General features: G+C 38.2%; 1 protein-coding gene across 7 annotated transcripts in view; it reads right to left on the bottom strand.

Annotated features, from left to right (window-relative positions):
- Nucleotides 1-25,946, bottom strand: part of L3MBTL3 (L3MBTL histone methyl-lysine binding protein 3) — a 119,823-nt gene that overhangs the window by 9,895 nt on the left and 83,982 nt on the right. For all 7 annotated transcript variants that reach the window (XM_055136913.1, XM_055136909.1, XM_055136911.1 and 4 more), the window contains 2 exons: nt 20,899-21,048; nt 7,104-7,183 (listed from right to left, as the gene is read on the bottom strand). In XM_055136913.1, the coding sequence (XP_054992888.1) occupies nt 7,104-7,183; nt 20,899-21,048 (230 nt within the window). The remainder of the gene's footprint in view (nt 1-7,103; nt 7,184-20,898; nt 21,049-25,946) is intronic.

Raw genomic sequence — 25,946 nt, 5'->3', positions numbered from 1 at the left:
GTAGTTACTCTTCGTTCACAATTTAGCTGTTACAGCAACATTAATTTCACTAAAATTCTCTACCAAAAGGCTAGGCAGTCTTAAGACATTTTTTCTGGTATGCAGGAACTTTGTATATCAAAACCATATAGGCAATTTTTCCCCTTGTATAATAATATTTACAGAAAGCTACAGAAATCATGAACATGTACAACTGAAAGGAGTTTGGGGAACACTCACATCATGTGCATCAGATCAATAGAATACAAAACAGCTGTATCTGTAGCGCTCCTTCTAATCACCTTCCTCCCAGCAAGGCTAACCACTTCCTTGCCTCTGGCACCATCGATATTTTACTTGGCTTCTGAATTAACTGTATTTAGGCAAATATGCTGGTATCTGGCTTCTCTTTTTTTCAATAGCACGTTTGTAAGGGTCGCCTACACTGTTTCATGTGGCTCACCTACTCTCATTGTGTTTAGGCTGTCATAATTTTTGGCTCTCACCAACAGTAAGAATATCATGTGGAATTAAGCTGTATATGACTTAATTAGAGAAATAACCTATGGGAGATCTCTTTCTAGGAAGATTTTATTTTGTAAATCACTTTGATCCAAGAATCCAAAGCATTTCTCAAGGGCCTGGTAAGTATTTATATATAATGGCAGTATTAGAGTGGCATCATAAAGATACTCAGGCCAGCCCTTGGTCTGCTCTATTCCAAACAGAGCTCGAATTCTAAGGGGCTTTCCATCCATTGCTTATATCAAGGCTTCAGTATGACTAGCTCTGTAAAGGATTGTTTCCGTCACTGGAGAATAGAACTGAAACTGAACACACAGCTGAGTTACTACTACGAGGTTAAAAAATATGGTGTATCCACTTGCTCCTGAGGATCAGCTTTAAAAGACATTCTAACAGCAACCACTGGCAATGCCCAGAATAAATATTCTTAATAAAAGACTTGGGGAAAATGTCTCCGGACTCCAAAGGTGAAGGACTAAAAATATAATAATAAAGCTTCTGATATAAGTTCTGCAACACATTGGAGGGGAGATCTGACGTACTGACAGAAGAATTTCATGATTTTAGGAGGATACAAGGGAAATAACTGCTACAGAACAAAATAGACTGAAAAGAAAAAGGAACTAGTAGTATAAGAAACGATAGAAAAATCAAAGCCAGGAAAAAGAGGGTATTTTTAATGTGAACATGGAATTGTAGGAACCCCAACTCATGTGGTCCTGAGGCTGGAAAAGGAAACCTTTTTTTTCCTTAAATATTGGCTTAACAGTTGTAATGAATGTATCACTCTAAATGTAAGTAATAGAGGAAATTTTATGCAAGAGAAGACAGGATATAAGGAAGTTCTTTGTACTTCTCAATGTTTTATTTAATCAATTATTAATTTTTTTAGAGCACCACAGAAGTGGTTCATGATTGGATTTCAGTCACACAGTGTTCCAACACCCATCCCTCCATCAGTGTACATTTCCCTGCACCAGTGTCCCCTGGTTCCCTGCATCAGCCACCATCCCCCCTTTGGCAGGCACACACTCTCTCTATCTCTCTCTCTGTCTCTCTCTTCTCTCTTTCTCTCTCTCCCCTTTCCTCCCTCTTTTTGGGCATTGTGGTTTGCAATATTGATAGTGAATGGTTAGCAAGAATAAGGAAACCGTTCTTTCCCATTCCTACACTGCCCTGATGCCACAAAATCACGGATCTAAATTTCTGCTGGTCTCTGGTAGGAATAGTGCTAGTTTAAGAAGAGAGGATTACGTAAAGTGATGTCAATCTACCCAAATTTCTATATCTAGGTCTGGAGTTCAAGCTTGGGCTGTGGCTTAATTATCAAGCAGGTGCTCATGAGAGTAACTCAGTTTCACTGAATTAACTAACAAGATGACAGAATCATTCTGGAACTGTAGAAGATCATAAAAAACAGTAATTGAGTTGTTAGCTCTGACCCAGACTGCATGCCTCACATATCACAAATCAGGCAGAATAAAGTTAACAGTCTCCACTATCAATGCAGTAAACCTACATCCAGAGTTGAGATATGTTTGTGTGCTTTTTCTAGGGTGGGAGGGGCAGGGATCCCAAGCAGTGTTCAGGAGACATGGGTGCTCCACTGGTATTCTTGGTCAACCGGGGATGATTCAATGCACGGGCCTGAGGATGTGATATTGCTTGGGTTACTCAGGGCTATCATGCTACCTGGACAGTGCTTGGATCCTCCAAGGGCCACACCTGACAGTATTGGGGGGGGGGCCTCCAGGGCTGCATCGAGAAATGCTTGGGGACCATGTGGTACCAGGGATTGACTTAAGTCCCCTAAGTTCTGCTGGGCAAAGTCCCTGTAGGCTCTGGGCACTATCAGGTGTGGCCATAGGGGCCCCCCAAATGTGCTCTTTAATCTCCATTCTATGTTCTCCTTCTAAGAAGTGTTTGTGATTTAATACATCCCATAGATCTTTAACATTTTTCTGAATATCAACAATATCTTTATTTAGCCACAACTAGCTGAAGACATGCTATGGTATGTATATATATTTAAAGAGTGATCAGAACGGTCTTGTAATTATAATATTTTCATGCTTAAATTCATGTTAAAAGTTAAAATTAAAAGTTAAATGTTAATTATATTAAAAGTTAAAAGTTTAAATTAAAATAAAAAGTTAAAAGCTAAAATTCACGTTAAAAGGGGTAAATAGTACTGACAGAGAAAGAAGCTAAGATATTGTAACCTGTGGAATATGTTTAGAACATAAGAAAATGTGTAAGTTGTTAGAATACTAAATAGCATCCATAATGGCTGATAAAATCAACTGCCCCTGATATGCAGCAAGCGGCGAAACAGTGAAAGTCCTGACAGGGAATCTCTGAGTCTCTGCTCCAGCCCTGGCCAGCGCATGCTCTAAACAGCCTGACAATGCCGGCTGCCAACAGAAATATTTCGAGCATTATCCCTTGGCTCCAACTCAAGAATAACAGGTATTACCAATAAAAGCCGAGAACAAATAAAGAAAATGTAATAATCAAATTTTATGTGAAAAACATTTTCTGTATTTAGAAAAAAACTGAGTGGAAAAAAATCAAGAAAATTCATGCTAGATCAGGCTAAATGAAAGGAAATTCAGTTTAGAAGTCAAATTTTTTGAGTCCAACAGACTCTGTATTAGTCCAACTTCAATCCATATATGCGAAAGACGCTTTGGTTAGTTTTTCACAATCGTTTTATTTTTACCTAAGGGAAAAATCAGAGACAAAACCAGAGGCTAAATATATTGTTTACCACAGTGCACACTGTTGTGCCATCCAAAACACCCTTCAGAACTAAGACATTCAGGGTTGGAATCATGGATGGCTCGGGCAGAGTACTGGTTTTGCTTGTGTAAGGCCCTGGGTTTAATGCATGTCATCATATACCTAGGGAATAGTCGAACTAGAATTAAGACAGTCAATGTTTTTAACTTGACTGATGGGTAAGAACTTCCCTTAGGATCCTCCACAAATCATTCTAAGCCAATAGGAGCTTCCTTGTCCAAGTGCAGTGTCTCCCCCCACCCCCCCCCACAAAACATATAAGAACTGACCAGAGCAGAGCATAAGTTATCATTCATCTGCCTGGATTCAGGGAAAGGAAGGCCCATCTGGAGCTATGACCTATGTTATAGGTCTTAATGGGCATCACAGATCAACTTCTCTTTCAATCCAATGTTACTTCTCTCACTTTCTCGTGGTTACTATTCCCCAAATTATCTAACAACAAAAGCTCTTCCACATACTCTCAACTTGTTTCCTGAGAGTCCAACCAAAGGCAGTAGATTATGACTCTACTGAGAACTGGAAGGTAGAGCAGAAAAAACTGAGGATATATATTCACTGACGAGAAATGAGAGACCACATACCACTGGAATACAAAAGCTTTCAGGACCAAAGGATTATTTGGAACTGAAGGTTCACAGAGTCCAACTAAAGATAAAGTATAGTCGAAATGACATCTGCACTTATATGTTCATTGCAGCACTGTTTACAATAGCCAGAATCTGGAAAAAACCCGAGTGCCCTAGAACAGATGACTGGTTGAAGAAACTTTGGTACATCTATACAATGGAATACTATGCAGCTGTTAGAAAAAATGAGGTCATGAAGTTTGCATATAAGTGGATCAGCATGGAAAGTATCATGCTAAGTGAAATGAGTCAGAAAGAGAGAGACAGACATAGAAAGATTGCACTCATCTCTGGAATATAGAATAATAGACTAGGAGTCTAACACCCAAAAATAGTAGAAATAAGTACCAGGAGGTTGACTCCATGGCTTGGAGGCTGGTCTCTCATTCTGGGCAACTTAGAGAAGGGAACACCAAGTAAAATGTGGTTGGAGGTCATGCGGGGGAGGGGTGACGCGGGCCGAATGTAGACTAGAGACTGAACACAATGGCCACTCAACACCTTTATTGCAAACCACAACACCTAATCAGAGAGAGAGAACAAAAGGGAATACCCTGCCATAGTGGCAGTGTGGGGTGGGGGGAGACTGGGGGGGATTGGGGAGGGTGGGAGGGATGCTGGGTTTACTGGTGGTGGAGAATGGGCACTGGTGAAGGGATGGGTTCTCGAACTTTGTATGGGGGAAACATGAGCACAAAAATGTATAAATCTGTAACTGTACCCTCACGGTGATTCACTAATTAAAAATTTAAAAAAATTTAAAAAAAAGACAACTAATAAACTACCGATGAAGTCAAGAAGTACAGAGATATTTTCCATATGAAATGAGTCTACAAAAAAGTTAAAGAAGATGGGGAAAATATAAAACTATTCAGAAAGTTAAATAAAAGCTTACAACCACAAATTTAGAATGGATAAGAAAAAAATTATATAGAATTGTCTCAGAAAAAAAGAGAGTTGTCAAATTTGAGATGAAACATGACATTCATAAGCAAGACTCATTTTGAAACATATGTCTAAAATTCAAAAAACTAATTTTATGGGCTTCCTGTTAGTAATTAAGAACAAAACTATGCAAAACATGTATAGTAAACATGTTTTATATGTAATAAGACTAACTGATTTGCACAACCAAAAAAATTCTAAATTATATAGGAATCCCAGCAATATTTCTTTCAAAAGAATTATCTGTGGAGTTTTTTGGGGGGAGGGGCATGCCCAGCAGCACTCAGGGTCTATTGCCAGCTCTGAGACCAGCTTCCATTCCTTGAAGGGTTTGGGGGCCCCTATGGGGTTCAAGGGATCTAACCAAGGTTGGCATGTACAAAGCAAATGCCCTACCAGCTATGTTATCTCTCCAGCCGCTCTTCCATTTTTTTGGAACCTATAATTTCTCCATTAAGTAGATGATTTTTCGGGGAAAACATTTACCAAATCAGGCCAACAATTAAAATCAAAAGTTAAGTATACTATGATGTTAAAAAAAAAAACCAAACTAAAATTCATCAAATTATTAATCCTTTAAAAAAATCTGCAGTCTGGAAGATTTTATCATCTCTCTGAATTTCATGATTCAAAATTTCTATTCATTAGACACATATTCCATAAAATAAGTGTTACTAGTACTGCTATTACCATCATGCCCCTCCTCACCTGAGCAGCAAACGTGTCAGCAAGTGATGCGTCAGGTCTCAGGAGAATTCATACTAGGGCCAAATCAACTGTACCCAGGAGGCAGTTGAAGTTGGTTCTGTGATCTTCAAATCACAGTGAGGTTAAAACCTATGTCCAGAGTGCCCAAGAGCTAATAGAGCAGACAGGGCTCTTTCCTCACATATAGCTGACCTAGATTAGATCCCTGGAACCATAGATTAGTCCCCTGAGCACCACCGTCAGAGAGATCCCTGAGCACAGAGCCAGGAGTAAGCCCTGAACACCACTAAGTGTGCAAACCAATTACCCCTCCCCCCCCAAAAACCCCTAAATAAATAAATAAATGAAAATTAACTTAATTAAAAACCCAAACCTTTGCCCAGAGCCAACCATGCAACTAATAAATAGGGGAACTGAGAGAAGAAGGAAATGAAAGCTGTGCTTTTAAGGTCTCTGCTAAACCACTGCTCACTAAGAAAAACTGGAACCTTTGTCTAAGACCCAAAAATAGTCGGATGACAAAATTTTTCGTAAATTAAGTGCTTAAATGTAATTCCCATGACAACTCTCTGAGAAAGTTGTCTTGATTATTCTCCGAGCTACATCTGTGAGCTACACATTCAGTGAAATGCCGGAGATCACAGGATCAGCAGGGAGCAGTGCAGGGCTTTCTACCTTACCCACCTGCAGTGCTGCTTTACGATGCTGAATTAAAAAAAAAAAAAAGATACTGAAGATAGCAGTGAATGTAACTGAATCATAATTACTGCCTTATGAAAATCAGATATGGAAATCAAAGCACCACTTACAGAAGTCATTACAAGCAAACAGTTATTAGGTGGCATTCTCAAATCCTTATTTAAAATATAAGTCAAACATGCATATGGAAAGCAAAGTTCCCTGGGACAATCATTAAAATCATAATAAGGAAAATCTTTTCTTATGAAAAAAATTCCATAGCTTTGTGTGAATTGTGGGAATAAAATATAACATGTTGTATTAAATTCAATATGTGCAATGAATATACTTAGTCACTGTAACTTCACTGCTTAATTTAACACACTATAATTATCTTTTTTAGCAAAGATAAAAGAACAATCATATTCTCCAATGCAGCTTAAAATGCTTATTTGAGTGATTTTCCTCCCATTTTGGGGTATGTATTAATACCATTTGTATTTCAATAAACATCCTGAGAGGAATTTTAAACATAAGAAACAAGCTAATGAACCAAATGAAAGTGAATCAAATAAAAATGTATCTAAAGATCTAAATGAAATTTCCTACCAAACTTGATATCCCAAATTCTCTAACATGTAAAAGGCAATAAAATCACAAATGAATCATTTTCATTAAGAATTATACCTCATCTATCCTCATAATAAACTTTTATTGATTGTAATAAGGAACAACCAATTACAGGAGGCTTGTATTTAATATAGTGAATTTAGTTATGTTTTAATTATTAAATATTAATAGTAACCTCTATCAATAACAGAGATTTATTATGGCTACCTCTGGCTTCGTGTGATGTCCTCATTTCATTTTCTGATCTCTCTTCAAATTCTTCTTTGACATCATCAGCATGTGGTTCTCTGTGGGGGAAAAAAAAGATGCTTCAATATTTACAACAGAAGAGTTTAAAAAATAATTCATAACTGAATTTCAGAAACTGTTTTCTTAATCCAAAAGCAAAAGTTAACATGAAAACATTAGAAAAGATTTGAAGTTTTACTGAGAAATTCCTACTGATAATATCAAAATAATCCATTTTGCTCATAATTTTTATTGACTGTTCTGGAAGGAGTTTTTTTTTTTTAGCTTTTACAATTTTTTATTTTTCTGTGACTGAAATCACATTGACTTTTTAAAAAATAAAAGCATTCTGGATTTTGGATTTCAAGAATATCAAAATCTGTCTTTCTGGGATAAGGTGATAAACTGGGAAGCAGAAATTTACAACTTAGAAATCTACAATAGAGGCATTAAAACATGATGAGAACAACTTGGGTTGAAAAACTATGTGATTTTCCCTATTTTTTTTTAAATTTCTACCAGCAATATAGCAATATTTCATTGTTCTAATTGTTTTAATTCTTTAATAGCATTTAGTATTAGTTTTTTTTTCCATCTGGTAGATTTCATTTACCTTCACTGTGGTTTTGATTTTTGTTTAATGATTTTTACTCTAGTTGCACCTCTTGGAACAGGAGATAGTACAGCAGTCAGGTCATGGGTCTAGCATGCACCCCACCTGGTTTTCTTTTTACTTTATTTTTTTTAACTTTTTATTAGTGAATCACCGTGAAGCAGTTACAAACTTATGAACTTTCGTTTTTGTGTTTGCATTTCAGTCATACAGTGATCCTTTACCCATCCCTCCACCAGTGTCCATTCTCCTCCACCAATGTTCCCAGTAACCTTCCCACCACCCCACCCCATCCCCCCACCACCCCACCCTGTCTTGGAAGGAGATTTTTTTTTTTTAAATTCTTTTATTGATTCACCATATGGAAAGTTACAAAGCTTTCAGGTTAAAGTCTCAGTTATACAATGCTCAAACACCCATCCCTTCACCAGTGCACATATTCTACCACCAAGAATCACGATATACCTCCCCCTTTCCCCCCACCTCCCCAGCCACCACCCCGCATGTGTAACTGGTAAGTTTCATTTTACTTTCACTTTACTTTGATTACATTCAATATTTAAACAAAAATATTCACTATTATTGATTTAGAGTTTCTCCCCCCTAAAGTCGATCTGCTGAAAAGAAAGCATTTGGTAATTTGTTTGGAAGGAGATTTTAAGGTTAAGAATAGAGTGTTGGTCAGAGACTGGCATACATATAAATGAACAAAAACAACATCTGGCATGAATGTGGGGAGAAAGGGACCTTCATTCATTGCTGGTGGGAATGCCAACCAGTCCAGCCTTTATGGAAAACAATATGCACATTTCTCAAAAAACTAGAAATTGAGCTCCTATTCGAGCCAGCAATACCACCTCTGGGAATATATCCTAGGGGCCCCAATACATACAGCAGAAACACCATCTGCACTTCTATGTCCATTGCAGCACTATTCACAATAGCCAGTATCTGGGAACAGATGTATGGACAAAGAGACTATGGCACATCTACTATGGTACATCTATGGGCCAGGAGGACTGGCCAATAGTTGGTCAATAGTGTGAGAGATGGAGCGTAGTTATGATAAAGGAGGGTCCATTATGATAATACAAGCTGAAATGATGACTCCGGACAAGAACTGAGTACTGAAAGCAGGAAAAGGATATAGATGATATCCTTTCAACATCTGTATCGCAAACCATAATAACTAAAATGAAAGAGAAAAAGAGAAAGAGAGAGAGAAGAGAGGTGCCTGCCATAGAGGCAGGCTGGGGTGGGAGGGAAACTAGAGACATTGTTTTTAGAACAATGCAAATATATCATTTGAAAGAATTTTTATGGTTATAAGTACAAAAGCACTCATTTTCTATTGGTAGGTACAATGATGGTAACTCATATGCATAGAATAGATTAATATTCACTAGTTAGATCATTTTTAGGGAAAAATGTAAAATCTCATGTTAATCTCAGCAACCTACCTTAGTTTGTACCATAAACAATATCACATTTGCTGAAAAACTTCGATTATCTGAGATGGGAGGAGATTCTTACTATGGAAGAATATAACTCCCCAGCCCCTCCAAGAAACCAAGTGGCTATGGAGTAGCTTACTTAGAAAGTAGGGAGATGGAGTTATAGCAAAAATAAGCACATGAAACTGACTAATAATTTGAGAACATATTAGTTGAAGAACTAATACAAAATTTTCTCCTCTCTCTAAAGATAACACTGCATTACTCTTGGGAATTACAAAATTAAAATCGATTAACTAGGCTAACTTCTCTATAAATGCATGCTCAATTTTCACCTGATTTTAACTCCTGACATGATATTCAGTGAGCTCATGTAAACACAGGGATATATAAACATAAATATTGGTTTTGACCATATAAAATTCAATTTAAGACTCATTAAATGTCTAACATATATATATTTTTTGATTAATCAACTGACTCAAAATTTCTTAAAATTACAAGTGGCCAAGCCACTAGTGGTCCTATGAGTTGTTGCGCCAGCTAGAGTGAGGGCGAGAAGAGATCAATCTGAACAGCCTATTATAACAAGTTTTATGAATAGAGCTAATGCAATGATCAGAATTGTAATCAAGCACATTCAGAAATGCCAAAGCAGTTAATTACAATAAAAATCAAACATTTTATAAGATTATACTGTAAAGCAAAATCCAGCTAAGTTCTTTTTTATGTCTATTTGAGTAACAATTGTTTAAAGAAAGTCTGATTATGATATCCACTGAAAGTTTTTTAATACACAGTAAAAGCCCAACTTTGCAGTATAGCACTAGGTTTTCTTAACAAAAGAAATCCACAATTTCAGTTCTTATCTTGTAATTTTCAAGAATGTGGTACAAATCTGACACACTGTTACAGGGCAAGTTTTACCTCTACCATAAGGTTTTTCAATATTTTTTTAAATTTTGGGGCCAAACTTAAACATTCCCAGTGCTTATTCCTGGTTCTGCACCCAGTAATCACTCCTGACAGAGCTTTGGGGACTATATGCAGTGTCGTGGATCAAACTTGGATTGGCCACATGCAAGGTAAGCACGCTTACCCACTGTTCTCTCTTTGGTCCTTAAATGGCATTTTATTTATAAAGTCAGGAATGAACACAGAAGACCCATTAACACTATGATTTTGAGTAAAAACTGTCTCCTCGCTTGAGCAAACTCTTTCTCTGTATTATAGATTTTCATCATGCTAATTTTTATTGACTAAATACTGTGTATAATTTCTGTATGTTAAAATGAAATTCTTCTCAAGCAAAATGTTTTTCTACTTTCAGTCTTACAAAGGGAAAATACGATTAAATTTACAATATCAAAATTTTGGAACACTTTGGAACACACTTCTAGGTATGCTTCTTGACAGATTTTATTTTTTTTTAAGTAACAACTGTAGCACTGTAGCAACGTCGTCTTATTATTCATCAATTTGCTCCAGCAGGCACCAGTAATATCTCCATTATGAGACTTGTTGTTACTGTTTTTGGCATATGGAATAGGCTGGGGAGCTTGCCAGGCTCTGCAGTGTGGGCGGGATACTCTCAGTTGCTTGCTGGGCTCTCCAAGAGGGAGAGAGGAATTGAACCTGGATCGGCCATGTGCAAGGCAAATGCCCTACCCGCTGTGCTATTGCTCCAGTAACAACCAGAAATATAATTCTGTTCCATTTTAATGCTACAATTTTTTTGTTTGGGCCAAGCCAGGAGATGATCAGGAGTTTGATCCTGGCTCTGTATTTCAGAAACACTCCTGTCAGTATTCAGGAAACCATATGGAATGCCAGGGGATGAACCTAGGTAAGCCATGTACAAGGCAAATGCCCTACCTGCTACATTATTGCTCCGGCCTCTTAATGCTATAATTTTGCTTTACATAAAATTTCGTCATTCCTCAACCACCATTTATCTGGAAGGGGGTATAGGCAAAGGGTGATTAGGGATAAGGGCAATGAATGCTAATCTGGGAAAAGTATTCCAGAAGTAGTGTTTATACATATGGTTTCTGAGTGTGAATAGACCCGGTTCAAAGTTCAGCTCTAGGGCTTGGAGGATAGTATAGCAGGTAGGTTGTTTGTCTTGCACACAATTAACCAAGGTTTAATATCCAGCATCACATGCAGCCCCCAGAAAACCTGTCAAGGATGACCCATAAATACAGAGCAAGGAATAAGCCCTGAGCACATCTGGGAGAAGCTCGACATCATACCCACACTCGCAAGAAAAAAATTCAGTTCTTCTATTTACTATTTCTATAAGAACTTGGGCAAGTTACTAATGTCCCTAATTCTCGGCTGGATGATCGGTAAAACAAGGGTAATAAATCCAGTTACTTATATAGGCATTTTGAGAAATCAAAAAATAATCTGTACGTGCACTGCAGGGTCTGACACATAAACAGGAGCATCTTAAGTAGTTGCTTGACTCTAGAAATTTCTTTTAGGTCTAAATCACCTACTGAAACCTATTTCCAAGTATTAAAACAGCTTTTAAAATAATGGTAGGAGTATAGGCTACAACCAGAATGCCAAGTCTGGGTTCTAATCCAGCTATCTGGATTGAATGGGACAGCAACCTCCCAATACAGGGTATTATGAGGCTAAAACATACTAGCATATTATGAAAGCACCTAGAAAAGTGACTGGAATATGTTCATACCCCTGGGGATTTCAGCATTCTCAGGAACCAACTTAGTGAAACCCTTCTTTCACCTTAATAGAAATACAACCATAATAAAAACATCTTAGTCAGGAATACTCTCTAGGCTTTTAATTAAGACAGTGGAATCCACTCAAATGGAAAAATGTATTCTTTGTGAGTCAGCATTCTCCCTTTCTCTATAATTATATGCCATGCTTTAGATGTCTTACTATCTTACTCTAATTACGCTTCGAGGTAAATATTAGTAAAACAAACATTAGAAAACTAAATACATAATAACAGGATGGCATTTAAATGAAAACACTTGCATTTTCCCAAGTTTGTTTGTTTAAAAACAATCCCTAACCAATTACATTTCAACCAGTCCCAGTTTGTTAACAATAATATAAAAAAAAAATGAAAGAGCAAATTATTTTGCTTCAGTTCAGGGATTTTAATCATATTTCTCAATCTGGTATGAGTTTGGCTAGACTCTAAAATAGCGCTGGCCTTCATTTTCCAGAACTGCTTAGCTTATTCTAGTCTCATAGGGCCTTATTAAAGCTGAAAAGTAACAGCTGTCCCCCCAGTAACAAGGGGGTACACCGTGAATATACTGACAGCTGTAAAAAGCGTAAGGCTTTCTTCTTTTGAACACTGAAAGATGACTCTTTGCATGCTCCCAGCTTTTTAAAAAAATTTCTGACCAGAGGCTACTCATGGGTTAAAAAAAAAAATTAATCTCATTGTTAGAAAAACTGTAAAAGAGGCATTCAATTTAAATTTTTAAGGCATTTAAATGATCTCAAAATGCACCCTTTTATATATAAATAGGCTGTGCCTGAATAATTTCTAAACAAAGAGGGCATTCCCTTCAAAGATATTCAAGGGATTCCGGAAAGATGGCAAATAAAACCAGTAGGATTGAAACTTTTATGTCTCTGGTTAACATTCAAGGAAAGATTTTTAAATTACATTAGAGACAATACATTAGCAACAGTTTTACTTAACTATATTTTCATGGCTCAGGAAAAGTAAGCATGGCTTACTACTTGCCTAATGATTAAAAATGTTTTGATTAATAAGCCTATTAAATTGTAATTCAGCACAAGGAATGAACGTGAAGAAAATGAACATAATGCAATAGTACAGTGTTTAAGATCAAGATACCGAAGAAAAACCCTCAGGAAAAACTTAAGAAGCGATTAGTGAATCAATCCTCTTATAAAATGAAAGCCCTAGCGAGTATGGTGAGATTTTGGGAATGAAGATTATGTCTTCTAACAGACTATGTATTAAAAAAAAAAGTGGGTTTTTTTGTTTGTTTTGTTTTCAATTAAGGCACTATGATTTATAAAGTTATTTATGATTGTGTTTTAGGGATATAAAGCTACATGTTCTACCAATCCTGTCACCAGTGTCAACTTCTCTCCATCAGTGTGTCCAGATTCCCTCCCAGACCTCAGTTTGCCTCCTTGATGGGCATATTTTAAAATTTGGTTATTATAGTTTGGGCCTTGTGCGTTAAATTCTGTTGGTATCACTAGCTCAGATGGGTCTCATTCCCCTGACCCTGAAAGAGCCTCCAATGGCGGCACCATTGGGAAGAACAAGTAACAAGAGGCTTCTAAAATCTCAGGGCTAGGATGAAGGGAGACTGTGCAAGAAAATCGATGATCAACGGGATGATGGTGATATGTACCACACCTCTACACTGATGAGTTCAAGACTCTGCTCCCTACTATGTTACACACATACATACCTGTCTGCCTCTTATTGTAGAACAGAGAATAAAAGTCCTTGCCCTCCCACTGCCTGTAAGAGTCTCCTGAGTTAGGAACTCGTGCTATTTGAGAAGATAAAATAAGACTGATGCAACATTGTCCCTACAACGTCACACGTAGATAATAAGGTACCCTCTCTCCACACTCTGAATGGCTGTCTCTGTGTCACAGCAGTTACCATCAGAACTGTGACTGTTTTAACTAAAACTGAGCTTTTCTCTGAAACACATCCTTCTGGACTCTGATTATTAAGAACTGCAGTATTCAAAAACTCCCTCTGCTCCTAATTGGCCTCTGGCGGACCACTGAGAGAAAAGAGTGAGAGACTTTACAACAGCCAGAGAAACTTATCATTGAAATGATTTTATCCATTTGTCAACATCAAGCCCTCAGTCCAAGAAAACTGCAGACAGAAACCAAAACAAAAAATCCCAAAATTTACCATGTGAATTGTGTAATCTTTAGAGCTTTGAGTCTGAATTAATTTTACTTGATGCTACAGTTTTTCAAAGTAAACAGGTTTAAATATGCTTATCGTTTCAAATTTTAGGCTAGCTTGTTTGCCCATTTGTGTAAGAGACCTCCCCAGAATACAAACTAACTTTTGGTATGATCAACACAATTTGGCTTATCCTAAAAATATACATCACACTGGTGGCTGTGATTTTTGTAAATGATTTATGTTAACTCTCAGAGTGGAGACATGTCTTACAATTTGTAATACCATTCTGACAGCCTACAAAGAAATGAGAAAACTATTTTTTTTTCATTGCATGTGAGTTAACTGTGGGCATTTTCCCTGAGATGTAATAGAAACATGTGAAGGAGAGAGAGAGAGAGAGAGAGAGAGAGAGAGAGAGAGAGAGAGAGAGAGAGAGAGAGAGAGAGAAAGAGAGAGAGAGACAAATAGAGAGAGAAAGATAGAGAGAGAGAAAATACAAAGTTTAAGAAGCTTGCCTTGTATGCTGCTAACCCTGGTTAAATCCTATCCTGGTACCATATGGACCCCTAAGCATAGGACCAAAGTAAAACAAAAGCAAAGCAAACAGAAAGTTTTATTTTTCTGACCACCAGACATTGCTATGTTGACTCACCCACTGTGCCTGCTCTTCAAATTCACAAACTAAATCTCCAAGGAGATGCAAGCCAAACACCTAAAATTGACGGGCACCATGGTCTCAGAGCTGAAAACCCTTGGGGCTCCCTTGGGAGGAGGGGCAGGCAGAGCATCCATATATGTATATTGCACTGCGGCACCAGGCCACCAAGAATCTCTGCAGATACCAGGTACTTTGGTGCTGGGCTGAAACCCTGAGATCATCTCAGAGTGAGGGCAGAAAGTCTTCCCCAGCCCCCAATAATTCCAGATGTCCCGGCAGCCGCATGCCTTTCCCACAGCCACCACTATGTCAACTTATCCCAGTTCTCCAGATCCTGAAATTTCTGGCCATGACAACTCCAAATTTCACAGTACTGAAATTCCAGCAGGAGTGCACCTACTGCTGGGAAGATAACATAGAAGCCCACTAAACCCAACAAACAAAAACAGTAACATAGAAGGCGTAAGGAGTGATGAATGGCTTAGTTAATTCTCAGGCAAGAACTTACCAACCCTATGGTGGGATATGACTATTTTCACAAATTTTCTTTTACTAAAGTATTTTTGATAATTTTCTTTAGTCATTTGCTAGTAACAAGCAGTATTTAAAAATTATTGTGTGCCTACTAAGGGGGTAGACTTGGGGGGTGGCTGGGAAAATGCCGACAATGGTGGAGGGAAGACACTTAGGTAGTGGGGTTGGTTATGGAATACTGAAAGCCCAAAACAACTGTATGAACAACTTTGCAAACTGTAAAGAATATTACAAAGTGGAGGATGTGTAGCCATGTTACTGGAACAAACAGAAGATTAGAAAGCTGTTACATTTTTAGATTATGAAATTGATATTTCTCTTTTGAAGGCTAATTCAAGGTCATCTTGCATCTTCACTGTATACTACATAGGATGTTCAGTCACAAAGTTGTCTCAGAGAATATTTGCTATCTGCTTTCTATGGATGTTATCATCAATACAATGGTGTTTGTATTGAAAAAATTGGGGGAAAAGGTTTGCTTTTTAAAAAAGATAGTACATGCATATGGCAGGTATTTTGAAGATGTTTTATTGTGTTTCTGTGCTTATGTCTAAGCATGCTTAATGACATGGAAGCATGAAACAGTGATTTTTAACAGAGACAGTATACCTAATTTAGAAACAAAATTGCAAGCAGCTGTAGAATAGATTTCATCACAAAAAGACTATGCAGTAGATATGTCCAATGTTCTCCAAATGGCAATAGATTGTAAATTATTACTCCATAGAAAAGTCTTTGCATTCAAAGTGAGTCTTAAAGTCTGGTACAGATAAGCTGCATCCATCATAAAGAGGTGCCTATTAAGAGTATATATACTAGGATAAACCCTGCATTCCTAAGTATTTCTAGAACTGAATGAAAGCTGCACTTTAACAAGGACCTGATTATTCTGATGCAAAATTTCTGATACCCTGCTTTTATTAAGCTAGGTTCAGATATACATGTATTTTTTCACTTAGCTACAGATACAGATTTGAATTCCTAGTCTTCTACTGGTAGGGTCCCTGCCTCACCATCTTGCTTCCAAATGAAGGGCAGGAAGAGCTACTTCTCTCCCAAATCTCTCAAAGAAAGGACTGGGTACTGCACAAACACTCTTAAGCTTCTGATTAATAAATGGACAAGGACAGAAGATATGCATATTCATATTTATACTGAAATAGGCACTGGGAATTTGCTCATAACCTTACCATCCCATTTACAAGTCTCTGTGGAAAACAAACCCAAACATTCAAACACCTGTAAAAGGACTCAAAGTTCACTTTAACATGGAGCAGAAACTTCTCAGCTAAAATGCCCTGAGTTGCTGAATACAAGTGCTCTGAGATACTGATCCTTGGTCCTTCCAGCAGTGAGTCTGTGTCTAGACACTAGCTCATCCACTTTACTACTGTACCATACAAATGGTGTCATTATTTATGGTACCATTCCTCTATGTGGGCCTGGAAGTCAAACAATAGTTGAGGAAACAATTCCCTAATTTATCAGAGTGCAGGCATATATTTGGAGGATTTATGTCACTTAATTATCATCACTTATATAGCTGATGGGCTGGAGCGCTAGCACAGTGGGTTAGGGTACTTGCCTTATACGCAGCCAACCCAGGCTCAATTCCTCTGTCCCTCTCGGAGAACCCGGCAAACTACCAAGAGTATCTTGCCCACACGGCAGAGCCTGATAATCTCCTCGTGGTGTATTCCATATGCTAAAAACAGTAACAACAAGTCTCACAATGGAGACATTACTGGTGCTCACTCAAGTAAATCGATGAGCAATGGGATGACAGTGATACAGTGATATAGCTGAAGAATCTCACACAATTGAGGATGTAGCAGTATCACTAGAAGAAACAGGAGATTAGAAAGCTATTGCATTTCAGATAATGAAATTGTTATTTCTCTTCTGAAGGCTAATTCAAGGTCATCTTGTATCCTCGCTATATACCAGTAGGATGCTCAGTTCACAAAGCTACCTCAGAGAATATTTGAGATATGCCTTTATGGATACTGTCATCAAAGCATATGCTTTGGAAGAAACACACAGAACCTTCAATAGTACTGGGCTATCATCTAAACAAAGGACATTTATTATATAAATGAAGTAATGCAGAACTTGAATGACAGGCTGCAGAATCAGAAAATAACTTTTATGAAGTTCAAAAAAAGAGAAATTAGCTGGGGGTGGTAGGCATGAAGGTCCTAGGGAGAGTGAGTGGGATGTCTGAGGACCAGTGGAGCTGAACATTAAGCTTAAAAATATACCTGATAGAACCAAAGAGATGGTACAGATGTTATGGCATTTTGCCTTTGCACTTGGCTACAACCGAGCTTCTGTGGCTAGAATACCTGCTATCTATGGTCCCCTGAATGTCACCAAGTGTGACTCCTGAGGACAAGAACCAGGTGGGGCCCCTAACCATAGGGCCAATGTGAGGTTCATGAGTACCACCAGGCCCCTCCCCCCACAGCCTGGTCACATTAAAACTGCAGTTAGGCAGGTGCCAGTTAACACAGGGGGACAGAGGACTTTATAGACCACATAATTCCAGAAGTAATGGGATATCATTAGAGACTTAAAGCAGAGAGGCTCTTATTTTTTAATTTAATTATTTGAAAAATATGGAAGATTCTGGTGGACTGGGTTAGACCTCAAAACTAAATTAAATTTTAAAGACTTTCCAGGAAAATCTGATGTGAAACAAGTTTGGGAGCTTCCACTTTGGCTAGGTCTATCCTGGCCAAGGAGCCTGTAATCAGACCCTTAAAATAATGCTTTTAGGGATGGAATGCTTTTGGCGATGAAAGACTTTTAGGGATGATAATGTATCCAGTTATGTCAGATCCTGGAGCAAAAGAAATGGTAGTATACCTGAGAATTTGTCATTGATAGAGGTGAATGCAACTGTTGGTATCTGGTCCACATCGCTTTGCCACTCACTACCTAGTTCCAGCTTTACCTGCTGTGCAGCATGAGTGGTGAGCTGAGAGTTCCTGTCTTTCCATCCCTGGCAGTGGCCGTCCATGACTGAAGGAATCAGAATTAAAAGAGCTCATCTCCCTGGTACCTTCCACAAAAGACTCCGCGTGATGACCATGTTGCAGACTCTCAGAGCATTTCCTGCTGAATTGTTTCCACTGTCCACGGTGCTAACAGTGTGACAATAAGGCCTTTGTGGCTGCCCTTCCTTCACAGTCCCTTCCTCCCACACCTCCCAGGTAAATAAACCGCAAACAACCTAATCTTTGTTATAGGATCTGCTCCTGCAGGTACAAATAATCTCTTGCTATTTCTTAGTGCATTTTTTTTTTCAAAATAAGAATGTCTGAAAACCAAATTCAGCAAATTGTTAAGAATACTGCAAAGAAAAATAGACTAAACCTGAGTAGGAGTGTTCATCCACCGGAGCAATGATTATATACGTGATTACTTACAATTATGCTGTACAAATTACCTAGAATTCAACATTCAAAGACTAACCTAACAATATCTAAAACATGGGTCAGTCTTTCTTTTCTCAAGTATAAAAGAAGTATCATGAAACAAGTAGTCTATTTCTCTTACAACCTTAATAAGATCTACACTTATTAAAGATTTGCTATTTATTAATCATTGTTTTAAGAACATTGCACAGCACAATGACATTTTTATATCTAAATTTTTAAAAAGGGGCATAAAAATGCTTTACATTTATACTTTATTTTACTTTATTTGGCTTTGGGGGTCACGCCTGATAGTGCTCATGGGGATATGACAGACCCCTGATGGCTGCTCAGAAGATCATATATGGTGCCAGGGATTCCAAAGGGAGTTGAAAAGATCCAAAGTAAGTGCCTTAACCTGGACTATCTCTCATGCCCTATATTTACTTTTAAAATTTTAAAAAAAGACTTCTATAGACTCACTTACTGCAAAGATGTCAAACTTCTGTTATTTCAACCTTAAGTCAACTATCCTCAAGTAATAAGATAGATACCTGTACTTGTTAACAATTTCTTTTACATTTTTTAACATTTGCTCTGTTGTTGCTCTATGATGTGACACATATATCTTTTAGCTAAGATATCATGTGCTGTTTGGGGTATTATGAAAACTACTGACTTCTAGGCAAAGGTAAAGAAAATTATCTAAAACCAATTTTTTTAAATTTAATAGCTCCAGGGAGAATGCTCAAAGGGCGAGACTACATACTTTACATGTTGGTGCGCTGGGTTCTATCCTAAGCAACACATGATCTCCTGTACACCAAGATGGGCATAGCCTCCAAGCACTGTTGGGTATGATCCCAAAACAAAATAAGTATATCTATTTTTTTTGGCTTTTAAAAATGCTGGGAGGATTTCAAGTATGCATAATGAAATCTAAGTTGGAATATCATGTCATTTCATAATCATCATCATCATCATCCCGTTGATCGTCAATTTTCTCGAGCGGTCTCAGTAATGTCTCCATTTGTCCTAGCCCTGAGATTTTTGGAAGCCTCTCTTTACTCGTCCTTCCCAATGGTAATGGGTCCATTTGTCCTAGCCCTGAGATTTTTGGAAGCCTCTCTTTACTCGTCCTTCCCAATGGTGCCGCATTGGAGGCTCTTCCAGGGTCAGGGGCATAAGACCCATCATTGTTACTGGTTTTGGCATATGAATACACCATGGGGAGCTTGTCAGGCTAAATCATGTCATTTAGTTTCTTTAAATACTTAATTGAAAAGCAAGTGAAGGGGAGAAAAATCTTGGTAAAAATGTCACCTCATGGACTATAACAAACATAAGGTCAGTGGTGGAGCGCCCTGGACATTTTGGTGGTGTGTGGTGCAGTAACTGTAAGCATCAAAATCATAAGTGCTAACACTATGTAACTATGTTACTTAAACTGTAATAAATTATCAAATACCTACAAAAATTCTTCACCTAATAAATACAGGTGTCATTTGGATGGTATCCCTCATGTAGTCCTAGACTATATTCAGTAACTAATAAGCTAACTCTCTCAGCTTTCTTGTATAAACATGCATAGAATAAGTCAATAAACACATAAGACCAAATAGTAACTCTAGAAAGAAGATAAGGATAATCAAACCAACTCCTTAAGACTCTAATATAATGCTTATTAATGAAGCTCTGAAGAACAAGCCTTTATCACTGAAAAGTATTTAAGTTTAATGCAAATGTTTTAATTTACATGAGGGTAAATTAAGGCAGGTCAAAATTCACTGATTCAAAATTAACGTAACAGACACTGAAAAGAAGAGATTTCTTCACAAGGAATCTACAACCTATTTTATAAAGGATAACTCTATGAAATTAATAATTTCTCCAAAATATGGATTTGAAATTTCCAAACTTTTAACACCAGAAAATTCAAGTTAAAGATAAACAAGAATTTACCAATTCAACCTGATTTGGGTATGTTTTTATACCTCTGTCTAACTAAAAACCAAATCAAACCAAATCCAGGGACTGGTTTCCATGACCATTTCTCAAAAATAAGGTACATTTCAATAATGTATAAGACAAATTATTGTAAAACATAGAACACATAAGAGAAAAAAACAAAATTTCTTTAATCCAAGTGTTTCTAAGCAATAGTAATGTTATCCCTTTAAGTACCTGATTTCAGGAGATGAAGAGACTTCATTTGTATCTGTCCTTTTATTTCTTGGAAATGATGGACTGGCTGGAGGCATCTCCCCACTTAAGCGGTCTGGGAAAATGCGGTCTTTATTCAAATTGATTTCTGAATATGGACAGTTGGCAGCACTAAAAGATTTAAAAAAAGACATTCCTATTAGAGCCAATTTCCTTTTTCCAAGTAAAATCACAGGCTACATAATATAAAGTATATGATTATACCAAGAAATTATATATACTTTGTATATATGTAACTAAATACTGTGTAAAATATCTTTAAAATATAATTTAAATATATTCTAAAATAAAGTATGTCATGCACTAGATTTTTATTTGGCCTATGGACAGCACCTGGGAACAGTCTCAAAAAGAGAGACTGGTGATGGATGTGGGACAAAGGGGGACAGTGGGCAGAGAGACAGGATGGACAGATACAGTAGATCAGTTTCCTAATGTGACTCTCTGCTCAGAGCTGTTACAAGCTATTTTAGCTCCCTAGTAACAGTTGCTGCCGTTAGTGGAAGTTCTCCAGGTTACTGTCCCCAGATTCCTATGTATATGCTTGATATCATAGAAAATACCCACAGCAATGTGTAGCTAATCTGTCCTTGTTATGAAAAGGAAGCTGGGGCCAACTTGGACCCAACCTAACTGATGCATAGCCCACTGGGTTATCTCTCAGGTTCCACTTCCCATTACAAATAAAGAAACACCAGGTCACTAATTGTTAATTCAGATACCCCTGTGCCTGAGTCTCAGTTTTCCAGTCTCCGGAACAAATGGGTAAATTCTGTGTAGCCAGCCCTGAATATTTAACCAATCGCTCCAACTAATTACCTATCTTTCCTGTTTTAAAGATGCCTCCTTAATTCTGGAAATAAGCTGGTCTTTACTTAATTTATATTAGCAACTTACATGTTATTTTCCTCATTTTAGGGAAAGTGGGAATGTTAATTATCATCCAGGGAATTTTCTCAAACAGTACATGACTCCCTTCCATGCCAAAGAGAATATTATAGATTCATCTGGGAGAAGGAGAAGAATTTTTAAATGCTCCCAAGTAAACCTGATACAGCTCTATATAATATGTCAGAGGAAAAAGGAATGTTCATTCATTAATGGTGGAACAATTGTTGGTTCAGTATATATAAAATATGCTGTGCAGACTTCTCATAAAATAAAGAATGGAGTTTCCATATGATCTAGCAATCTTACTTCTTGGCATCTACCCCAGGTACACAAAAACATTATTTGGAAAAAAAATATTTGCAGTCTTTTCATAGCCCAGATCTGGAAACAATCCAGGTGCTCATCAACAGATGAACAGCACTATAAAATACCATATCCATATCTACTTCATAGACATATTATTTATAATTTAGGATTTTAAAAAAATCATATTCTCAAATTGTTGAGACATATGCTCTCCTTCTAACATTTCTCAGATTAAAATTACTATTTAAATTTTTTCAGGGAAGCCAGAAACAGGCTAAGTCAATACACAGGCTTTTGCTTCTGTGTTTGTAAATTGATTATTCTTGCTAAAAAAGCAACTTTCCTTGTTATCTAAGCAAATAATGCATGTTTTGATTTATGCAGTTTCTCAGTAAATTAATCCAAAGAGAATTTTCTCATTATGTTTCTCTAAATGCAGCGTTCTCAGCAAGGACAAAAATAAGTGCCAGTGAAATGAACCTTTCAAAGAATATCCATGATACAGCAGCTATTCCACAAATCTACTAATGAAATGGAAAACAGGCTTTGCCTGTGAAGGATTAATATCCTGCTAGATAAAGAGTTTGGAGTGTTGTAAATAGGGCAGCACTGTTGGGGAGACTTAGCAAAGCTAGTTGAAAGAGCTGAGAAGAAGGGAAGGTTGGGCTAGGGCAGGAGCTAACACAATCCAACAGTTTTTGGAACTGTATCCTTCCACCCCGATGCTCTAGTTAACCCATTCTGCAGAGTGTTACATACAGGTAAGGAAATGAACCCAGCTTCGCACTGATGCATGTCTTTTTAAGCCTACTTCTTCTTATTATTCTTTTTAAAATCTACTATTACTATTCACAAAAACTGATTAAATTCCAACACTTCAGTTCTGAAAAAAATTCTCCAAAGTTTATCACGGAAACTCCATAAAATTATTTTTTTTTCCCAGCTGAGAGATCATCAGAGGTCCATGGGTAAACTCAGAAGAAAGAGGGGATCCTGGTGAAAAGGGGAACCAGTGTCCTCAGGTAGCGATGAGCTGTCCCCAGTGCTCTGAGAAACAAAGCTCTCCTATTCCACTAATACCTCTGGAAAGGAGACTATGAGTGCTGTTGTAAGATGAGTTTCTTCCTAGAAGATGAAAATCAAAGCCCCAAATTTCCAAATGCATCCACAGAATATAATGCTGGCATACACCCATTAAAAGTCATCTTTGTTTGGGGAAGTCAGAGTTGGCTCAGTGGCTAGGGAGCTTTGCAAGCTGGAGGATGTAAGTTCAATTCCCGATATTGCCCATGTACGCAGAGTATGAGACCGGTAGCTCTGTATTTGTGATTCCTGGTGCCACAAGCAATTTCTAGCCTCACTGCAGCCAAGAGGGTAGTAAAGCACATGACCCCCAGCAAACACCTCAATTAGAAAAATGTGTGAGCACTTCTGACCAGAAGTTCAGTCCCTGAAAAGCATGCATGTAAGTATCGCAGCAAGCTCCAGTGAGCACTACAACCGAAGTATGCGCTAGTACAAGTAGAGAGGGTGATTTCAACCTCACGAGGCCCCTCAGCATCATCACAACAGAAAATGTGTGAGCTCCACACGCAAGCCTGTATCCTACCCAACCCACGCATCACATCAACATCAAAGGAGAGAAGTTGATGGAGGGATTCTGTTTACCTTCATAATTTGGGAAAAACACTAAGTCCAGCACTTGTCTCAGTGTTTATCACAGAAAGGGCTGTATGTCAACTTTGAGTTGCTAGGCTGTGTCTTCCATAGCATTTTTTTTTTCTTTTTGGGTCACAGCCGGTGATGCTCAGGGGTTACTCCTGGCTCTGCACTCAGGAATTACTCCTGGCGGTGCTCGGGGGACTATATGGGATGCTGGGAATTGAACCCGGGTCCACCGCGTGCAAGGCAAACGCCCTACCCGCTGTGCTATTACTCCAGCCCCTAGGCCATAGCTTTAGGAGGCTGATCCTTGATTGTTTTGGTTGATTGGTTGCTTTGCTGGACCACTCCTAGCAATTCTCAGGGGCTTTTCTTGGCTCCACATTCAGGAATTAGCCCTGGTGATGCTCAGGGGACCCACGGGATGCTGAGGATCAAACTCAGGTCAGCTGCGTGTAAAGGGAGCACCCAACCTGCTGTACTATTGTCCTGGTCCTGGTCTGTGACTACTTTATGGAGCTGTGAGGGAACAGATAAGACAGGGATGAACAGTGCGAACCCCTGCGCTCCCTGGCACCAGCTAGACTCTGGGTGCCACAGATGGCCACATCACAATCTGGGGGAAAATGATAGCTGTACCCTAGAGGGTTATCTAAGACACGCCAAGCAATTAGAGAAATACAGTTGCTCCAAAAATGTGTTAGGACTGCAAAGAAAAACATTAAAAAATATTTGTTGGAAGACGGGCATTATGGATATGTCATGGGAATTTAGCATACCAATGAATTGTTTCTGATCCTTCTTAGGCAATGTTAATGTCTGAAACAATAATAATATGTTACTATTATATATGTTAAATAGTATAGTATATGCATATGTTACATAGTATATGTTAAATAGTTAAATAGTAACATACAAAAATATGTTACTATTTAACTATTTTAAATATGATACATATTTTTGTATGGTACTATTTCATCTGACATCTGATAGATGAATCAGATCTATTATGATCAGAGGGAGAACTATGCCTAGTTCTCCCTCTTGGAGAACCTGGCAAGCTACCAAGAGTTTATTGCCCTTGCGGGAGAGCCATGGCGTATTCATATGCCAAATACAATAACAATGATGGTCTCATTCCCCTGACCCTGAAGAGCCTCTAATGTGGCACAGTTGGGAAGGACAAGTAAAAAGAGGGTGCTAACATCTCAGGGCTAGGACGAATGAAGACATTACTGGGCCTGCTTGAGCAAATTGATGAGCGACAGGATGACAGTGACACCAGTAACGTCTCCATTGTGAGACTCATTGTTACTGTTTTTGGCATATTGAATACGCCACGGGTAGCTTGCCAGGTGACAGTGACAATGTCTAAAAAATAACTTCTGTTTTGTAATGTCTTCACATTACAACTTGAGTAATGTCTTCACCCTTCAATTGGAGGAATTTCTGAGATAGGGCCTTTTTAACTCTTTGTTTGTTTGCTTTTTAAGTGGTTTTCCTTTTCCCTCCCCTCCTGGGGACCACACACGTGCTGGGCTGTGGTTGCTAGGTACTGAGCAGTGGGGCCTACCAGGCACAGCAAACTTCCCTGGTGGGGCTTGTACCACTCGGCTGCAGTGGGGCTGGGGACCTGCAGACAGCAGAGCCACTGGGCACAGCAGAGCCATCTGGGCAGTGCTGACCATCTGCGGCCAAACCAGAGATGGAAGCTGGGCCACGGGCTGGGCGAGTTTGCTGCTCTGAGCCACAGACCCAGTAGTTCTTTTTCTTTTTTAAATTTTCTGGCTCCATGGTTGCTCAGAGGCCACACCCAGAACAACATGTAGAGTTCTGGGGAACAGTGTAGGGCCATGGACTGATCCAAGCCTCCCACACGCAAACCACAGTCCAGCCCTTTGTGCTATCTCACTAACCCTCGGTAGTTTTCTTTTAAAAAAATTATCTTTTTTTTTTCCTGAAATAACTGCATTTTAACATTATTCAACTTTCAAGTATGAACTGTTATCACTCAGTTTAAATTACTTTTTACTTTTGGCTTGCTGTCTCAAAAACAATGAAAAGGATTTTTATGGGTATCTGTAAATGGAATCATCTTGCCTGTATCTAGACTCTTCACTCTGGAACATACCAAATTTCCTAATGAGGGA

This window comes from Sorex araneus, chromosome 4 (genome assembly GCF_027595985.1).
Source record: "Sorex araneus isolate mSorAra2 chromosome 4, mSorAra2.pri, whole genome shotgun sequence".
Classification (NCBI taxonomy): domain Eukaryota; kingdom Metazoa; phylum Chordata; class Mammalia; order Eulipotyphla; family Soricidae; genus Sorex; species Sorex araneus.
This window is presented reverse-complemented; position numbering and strand designations above follow the sequence as displayed.